This window comes from Apaloderma vittatum, unplaced genomic scaffold (assembly GCF_000703405.1).
Source record: "Apaloderma vittatum isolate BGI_N311 unplaced genomic scaffold, ASM70340v1 scaffold10290, whole genome shotgun sequence".
In the NCBI taxonomy this organism is placed as follows: Eukaryota; Metazoa; Chordata; class Aves; order Trogoniformes; family Trogonidae; genus Apaloderma; species Apaloderma vittatum.
Genome location: NW_009695082.1, coordinates 34,592 through 42,297, shown reverse-complemented (window position 1 = coordinate 42,297; position 7,706 = coordinate 34,592). Strand labels below are relative to the sequence as shown.

At 45.5% G+C, this 7,706-nt stretch overlaps 1 protein-coding gene across 1 annotated transcript in view; it reads left to right on the top strand.

Moving 5' to 3' along the window:
- GLI2 (GLI family zinc finger 2) overlaps positions 1-7,706 on the top strand; it is a 142,637-nt gene that overhangs the window by 127,413 nt on the left and 7,518 nt on the right. Inside the window, exons 9-10 of the mRNA XM_009869931.1 lie at positions 339-488; positions 4,147-4,311. Of these exons, the coding sequence (XP_009868233.1) occupies positions 339-488; positions 4,147-4,311 (315 nt within the window). The remainder of the gene's footprint in view (positions 1-338; positions 489-4,146; positions 4,312-7,706) is intronic.

Genomic DNA, 7,706 nt, shown 5'->3' with positions numbered 1-7,706 from the left:
AATGACTGTTATCTTCCCCACCCATGGCATCAGGCAGCCTGGGGGACGCTGAGAGGGAACCTTTCTCACTCTCTAGTACCATGGGTCCACATTGCTTTTGCAAGCCTCTCTTTTATAGCTGCTTTGGGCAGTGTCTGGTGTTGTGGGTGCTGTGTGTCTTTTGCAGGACACAGGGCTGGCTCCTGCATCCCTGGTGTTATCTGTGCACCTGGGATCCAGGTGCACTGCCTGGCCACAAACACTGGGGAGGGAACAGCTGGCTTCTGGAGCACCGTACATGCTTAGCTGGCATCAGCTCTTCCAGGAGTGACCTGCCTCTCTCCCTTCTCTCCTACCAGCACATCAACAATGACCACATCCATGGGGAGAAGAAGGAGTTTGTCTGTCGCTGGCAGGACTGCACGCGGGAGCAGAAGCCCTTCAAGGCCCAGTACATGTTGGTGGTGCACATGCGAAGGCACACTGGAGAGAAGCCACATAAGTGCACGGTGAGCTGGCAGGGACACATGGTGCATCTCAGCTTGACGAGTGGGACGCTGGACTTCAGGGCTCACATAAATGTGTGTGCAGACAGAGACATGGGTTCAAGCAGGGCTCTCCCAGGGTACCTGCCAGTACCCAGTTCATGGCCAGTCAAGCTCTCTGTGTCCAGGTTATAGCTACTTGCAGCTTACACCCTGGAGACAGGGCAGGTGGTCAAGGAGGGTGGTTGAAGTGAGAAAAACTGCATTTCCTTGGGGAAAATGGGTTCAGATCTACCACAGAAATCCAGAGTGACTCAAGACAAGTCATTTAAGGTGGGAAACCAGCCAATTTAGTTGCTTATATCCAAGAAGTAAATCTGTGGGGAACCACCTAACCCTGATCCTGTCTAACTCAGCATCGCCCAGTGCTGCTGCTGGAGCTGAAGTTGCCCTCACCCATGTAGTTTCCTTCCAGCCTGGAGAACTGGACCAACACCCCTGCCTCTGCCTTCTTAATCCAGAGATGAGGTCAACCCAGGGGTACTTAAACCCCAAGAGGTCAGTCCGCAGACCTTCTTCATGCAAGTAGCACTGTACCTAGTGTTTAACACTGCCTGAGGAAGAGCACAGGGTGCTGTTTTGTATCTCAACCCTGCAGGTGCAGGCTTGTCTAGCACAGGGGAGAGCTGGGCTCACCTCCTCCTCAACCTTGGTATATTAAAACCTGTATCTGTCCTCACACACGAAGTCTCCCGTGTGTGGAGCTGGAGTGCTGACTAACGTGGCTCAGCCAAGGATGCCTGCTGGAGGACACAAGACAGACGCAAGCTGTGGAGTTTAGTGGCTGTGACCAACTGGTGAGAGAGGAGAGGTGTTCACCATCTCTTTCCACATATACTTCAGCCCTTTTTCTTCCTAAAGGTCCATCTCTGCCTTTTGATATCCTCTGCTCCCTGCCTTCTCCTCTTGCCAGTTTTTCATACCCCCTCCACTGTCAGTATCATGACGTTCCTCTCCCCGGAGTCTTGGGAATGGATCTGCTCAGCAGATGTCTGAGCCCTCCTCCCATGTCTTCCTCCTCTTCTGCTCCATTAGTCACTTCCACCCCTGCTCCCTCCCTGGCTCTGCCTCAGATCCTGCTTACAAATATTAGGATATGTATGATTTGCTTGCTGCGTGACTCCTTTATCAATCTTCCAGTGCTGTGTTCATTTAATTTACAGCATAAGCTCCCTGGGGCATAGGGCCATGTTCTTTGTTTTAATCTTCTAAAGCACTTTACCCGGTTCTAGTGCTTTACCAATCTTTCTTAAAAGTATCAAGTAATATTGATCATCAGTGTGCTAAAAAGTGAGCAGTGAGGGAAAGTCTAGCTCTGCCCTTGCAGGTAGTGAGACTTGGAACACAAAAAGCAGCCGCGACTGCATCCTTTTCAGTGCTGTATTGGAGCAGAAAAAAACCACCACTGCACAGTCCTGCCTCTTTCAAGCCTTGGTTGTGTTGCACGGGAGTGATGGCAAGACAATGTGTGTTTGAGTCTCAGGTCATCCTCTGCCTCCTGGAGAACTGCAGCCACTCCATGTGCGATAGACTCTCCCCAAACTGGAGTACCACTGGTTTCCAATTGCCTGGGATACATGGCAGCTCTGCAGACAGTGTCCTTCTGTGACAGACCATTCCTTGTCCAAGTCTGGCCGTGATTTTTTTCAAAGCACCATTTGTTTCAGACAAGAAGTTTGTGGCACACATAAAGCTACAGATGAGCCCAGTTGCAGCCTGGGATTCGATCAAGGAGTATTTCAACAGATGACAGCCAGAACTCCCACTGACATAATCAAATCCACACAGAAGAGTGGGAACAACTGCTTTGAACATGCACGGGATGCTTTGCTGAGAAGCTTTTTGAAAACGTGGCCTCAGTAGTTTTGTTCTTAATAACTGTATTTTTGTGTCAGCAAAACCAGGATGGACACATGAGTTGCCTTGTGCTGAGTTCACTTTGTTTCCCAGCAAGTGGAATGATATATTTCAACAACCGTAAGCACTTTGAGTTGTAAAGGACTGTTTGCACAGGGCAAGAGAAGAAAGGAATATATTGTACTACCTCAAAGTTGTGGCATGTTCTATGGGCCAAATGGGCTAATGAAAGTTGTCTGAGAAAGAAGAACTGGATCCATCCTACCTCAGAAAAGCTGTTGAAGGAATTAGCTCTTTCAGGATGTGCCCACTGTCCTTGAAGAGATCTGGATATCTCAAGAGAAGAGCAAGTTTGCCTTATATCCACCAGCTTTCTGCGAGATCTTAAAGGGAAGTTTAAGAAACCCTACTTCTTTCCAACACAACCAAGTTACATGGGAGCAGCCTGTGCCTACGTGCTTCATGGGTTTCGTGGGCTACATGTTTGCCTCACTCCTTAGCAACACAGGCGAGCCTTACACCTGTGGAGCACGAGGCGGCTATCATTGCTATTGCATGCAGCTGCCTTTGGCCTCTGCCAAAACAGGACAAATCTCTGGATACGCAGGACCACTCAGTGGCCCATAGGGATATCAAACACTGAGCTGTGGCGTGACCTGTCCTGCCATGACACCATTTCTTCACTGATCGAGACTCAAGCATAGCAATGTGAAATCCCGTCACATCCGGACTTACGCTGTGGACACGGCTAAGTGATCTGACTAAAATACAACACCTTATGGCTTACATACATTGCAACAGAGGGGGCTGCTTGAGGTAATTTAAAATACGTTTTAAGGTGCTTGCGTGGGAAGTGCAGCATGAGCTTTTCCACACTCCCAGTTGAACAGCAAGTGCAGCAATTAGGTAGTATTTTGAGGGGAACCTTGCATTTCTTAAAACTTCCAGTGTTTATAAATACCCACTCATTTCATCAAAGAGCATTTAAGACATCCTCCTTGGTTTGAGGTGAAATCTTTCCATGCTGCAGATAGGGCAGGTGCAGGGAGAAGCCTCTAGCTCGGTCAGAGTGGAGGGTGGCAGGACTTACATCACCCAAAGCTCACCATGTCTCCCAAGCAGCTCCTTCTCGTTGTGTGGGCAACTGGTTTGCTTCCAGGAGGAGGGTTCCTGGCCTGTTTTGTCATCTAAAAATTCATCTGGCTTCAAGATTGAGAGTCTTGTTTTTTAAAGTGGTAATGTCAGACAGTCTGACCACAGCATCCTCCGAGGGTAGACCCAAGCTGTAATTTGGGAAGCTTCAAAGCTAGATTTCTGCTTGTGTGTCAGAGAATGGTCTGGCGTTTCCAGTGCTGGTGCTGGAAAAGGCTGGTCAAACTGTCAAGAAGCTGTCAGTTCTCTGGGTGGGAAGGAGAGGACCTCCATTTTTGAGCATTAGCTGCAGAGGGATGTTAGGAGGGGCAGAGAGGGCCCTCGGAGGAGTGCAGGAGTGTTCAACCTTGCTGAAAAAAAGAGTCTCTTGTTGAAATGTTAGGTGGGTACCCAACGAGGAGCAGCACCTTACATATGACTTACTGCTGAAACTCTCACCCTGCCTAGGCAGGCAAATTCTCCCAACAAAGTGGATGTTGTTCCCTAAAACACAAGCTCTTTAAAGGGAAGAGAAAAGGAAAGAATGAGAAACAGATGAGAACATTTTAGGCATGGGGAAAATCATACTTTTCTGGTTAATTAATCACTTCTCTTGTGTTTTTTTTTATTTTAGTTTGAGGGTTGCTCCAAAGCCTATTCCCGCCTGGAGAACTTAAAGACACACCTGAGGTCCCACACTGGAGAAAAACCCTATGTCTGTGAACATGAAGGCTGCAATAAAGCCTTTTCTAATGCCTCAGACAGAGCCAAGCACCAGAACAGGACACATTCCAATGAGGTAAGCCTGAGCTCACCACAGCTCAACGGAGGCCTTTTTTTTTTTTTTAATTTTGCTGACAATAAACATACAATTTACATGCTGGACTCATGTAAAAATAAACCTACTGTAATGAGAAGTTTTTCTTATTTTTTAATGGGATTTATTTTGCTGCAGAGCCAGACCACATTAGCTTTATATTTACGAAAGCCATGTTTGAAATCATAAACAGATGTTAAAGTATGCAAAATTTTTTATCGACTTTGGAAATTAAAGCAAGCATTTTCCAAATTTATAATTTTTAAAAGCACAACTAGGGTTGCACAGTTGTGTATGTGGTGTTTAACGTTACCATGGATCAGACTTGCAGTAGTGTAAGAGCTAGCCTGAATCCTGACTCTCTGAGATAATACTCCCTCCATCATTTGATGTACAATGATAGAGCACAATGCAATGCTTTGTTAACCTTAGCTAATTAAGACCCACTATTAGTAGTTGGGGAGCAGAGGAAATTACCTTTATTGTAACGCATGTGATGGTCTGTTGCAATCAACCACAGCCGACGACTGAAATTTATATTACCACTAATTAGCTGACAGGGGAAGAAAAAACAACACTCCAAAGTTCTAATAGTGTTTGCAGCCATGAAGAATTCAGTCCGTAGCCTAATTTGCAACAGTTAAATATAGACTATTGGAGAATGGAACACAATTGACACAGATGACAGCTTTTTTAAGCGGTGCTGTGTCTACAAAGGGCTTGTTTGGAGTATTTCTATCTCTGGCGTAATCTGAGTCAGTAATGACCAAAACACTGTAGGTTTCAGATACTCTATTGGAGTCAGAATAAGGACTCAAAGTCTAGGATGCCCATCTGTGCTGTGCGATGTTGAAATCACTTGAGGTCAGATCCCCAGGGCTTTTGTGGGATCATTCTAGGCAGGCCAGAGTTTCCCTTCTGTTGGGACAGCTGGTATCCCATGTTCCTACATGTGAAATTTTGGCTTTGGATGTTTTATTAAATGTGATTTCTTTGATGAGTTCAGTTTCCCAAGTGATGCAGACTGGGAGCTGCACTGGGTCTGTGATGACTCCTCACTTTGTTCAAGCAGAACTTGGACCCACTTGAAGGTCTGCTCCTGTGGGTTCCTGTTGTGCAAGAAGGTGAGACTGTAGGGCAGGAGCATCCAACTCCTTGTCTATGGTGGACCCTGATGCAGTATGCTGACACTTGGCACAGGCTGCATCCAACAACAGAAATTAAAGACTCCGATAACAGACAGGGGTTTTATCCTCTGTGGTTGCTTCCCCTGGGGAATGCTTTCTCAGATGCAAAAGCATCATAGCCACTGGTGAAGAATTTGTGCCAGACCACCTGAGCCTTACCATGGGCACTACATGATCGTGCATTTTGTGGTCATGCTCACTCCTGACCTTCTGTTCAACCTTCCTTGATGGAACACAGACATGCCCTAAGACTTGTGGGAGATCTTTGGGCTGCATGTAATGGCTCTCTGGGCTATGTATTTGACACCCTGTTTTTGAGGAACATATAACATGATCCTTTGCAACAGATGGCATCCCTCATGGCAAAGCTCATTGTATTAGGCTGCGGGCCCAGGTGAGGGTCCTGCAACCAGCTGTGGCCATGACCAGTGGATGAGCAAACTGCGCTGAGATATCGGCTCGCAAAACCACACAGATGCAAAGCAGGAGTTTGTGTCTGTGAATGTTTCCAGTTACCCACTGGTAACTCTATTGTAGTTCCTAACTACCTACTAAATATTTCCCTCTGCTTTGCAGCATTTACTGGAGATACACCACAGTTTGAGTTAGTCACCTATGTCTTCTCCAAGAGGAAGGTTATAGTTCCCTGTATTTGTCTCCATCATTGTGTGAAAGGACATAGGTGTATGGCCTAAACATGCCAAAATTCAAGGCTAGGGATATGTTAACACACCAACTTTTGTTTTATTATTGAAATGTCACATGCGCTATTTCATTTTAAACTTTCAGTGACTATTGGAATCCTTTCAGGGTTTACCTTCAAAGTTATTCCTGGAAGAAGGGCTTTCATCCTGTGAGCGCTCTCCAGCGCGTACAGAAAAGAGTGGCATGAGTTCACAGCCAGCCAAAGGCTGGGAGAGACATTTTCTCCAATTCAAGCTAAACAAGGGTAAAATGCAGAAATTCAGTTCTGCTGAGTGCTTAGGGAGTTCTCCAGTTCTCCTGCCCTGAGGAGTATCGTGCTGCACGCGTATGGGAGTAGGAGGGAGGCATCTGAGATACTGTTGACTTTGCTAGGGTATATACTGCATTAGATATCAGAACCTGGATAACCCAGGGGGTGTATGAAGGCATGCCAACAAAACAGCGGTTGTGCTCCGCAGCGTTGCAGGAGGTATGGCCTGATGAAGAGGATGGTTGTACCCCATTAAGTGGAGTGTCACCTCTCCAAGCAACAGTGATTGTGTTGCTCTAATTACCGGTGTCTGAAAACCACAAAATATTGGGCCTAAAGGTTCTTTATAAAAATATCTTTGAACTGTTTTATGTAGGGGTTTTTATCATGTGTGATAAGGGTTCTTTTCTTTAGAGTATGGTTTAATAGCAGCATTAATATTTCTATAGTGCCTCATCCAAAAGGTTGCATGAGGTTTATAAACAATTTTACTTTCTGTGCTTTGGTTTACCCAGCTTTAAAATCTTTTAAATATTTACATCAGGGGGGTGTTACAAGGATTTAGTTTGCCCAAGTGATGTGCCAAGATCAGACAGGAAGCATGCTTTTGAATAAAACCCAGGCTTTCCATGTTTTTCATGTAACAATGCTGGCTTTCTGCAAAGAATATATACTCCTTCATACTTTTTCACTTAAGCTTCTGAACAAAATTACAAAACAGATGAAAAAAAAGAATAGGAATGGTCATTTGGGGTAGTCTTCAAACAACATCTGTCAGGGTTTTTTCACTGATCTATCCTAGCGTGTTGGCAGAAAAATACTTAGAGTAGCTGTGAGGCTGAAAGCAGAACTTGTGATGAATTCAGAGCTTCCAGCACAGCAGCACCAGCTCAAACAACTGCAGCACTAATACACTTTGGAATTGGAAACTCGATAAAAAAAAAAGTTAAAAGAAGAAAAGTATCTGTTTGCTGACTTCTGTTTTCAGAAGCATGGCTTCAGCCTTGTTTTCCTGTGGCAATCAATGATTCATGAATTCGGGACTAGAGTGCTATCATCTAAAAAAAAACATTGCATGCCTGTGGTTTGTTTTGCACAATAACAGATTTCAAGGTGACAGGTGCTGGAGTGGTGTGATAGATTGGGTAGGGCGAATCCAGTCTGGCTTGGTTTCGCTGGAATTCCATCAGCCAGAAGGTCTCAGACATTTTCTTGGTGTAGACCCTACCTTTGCA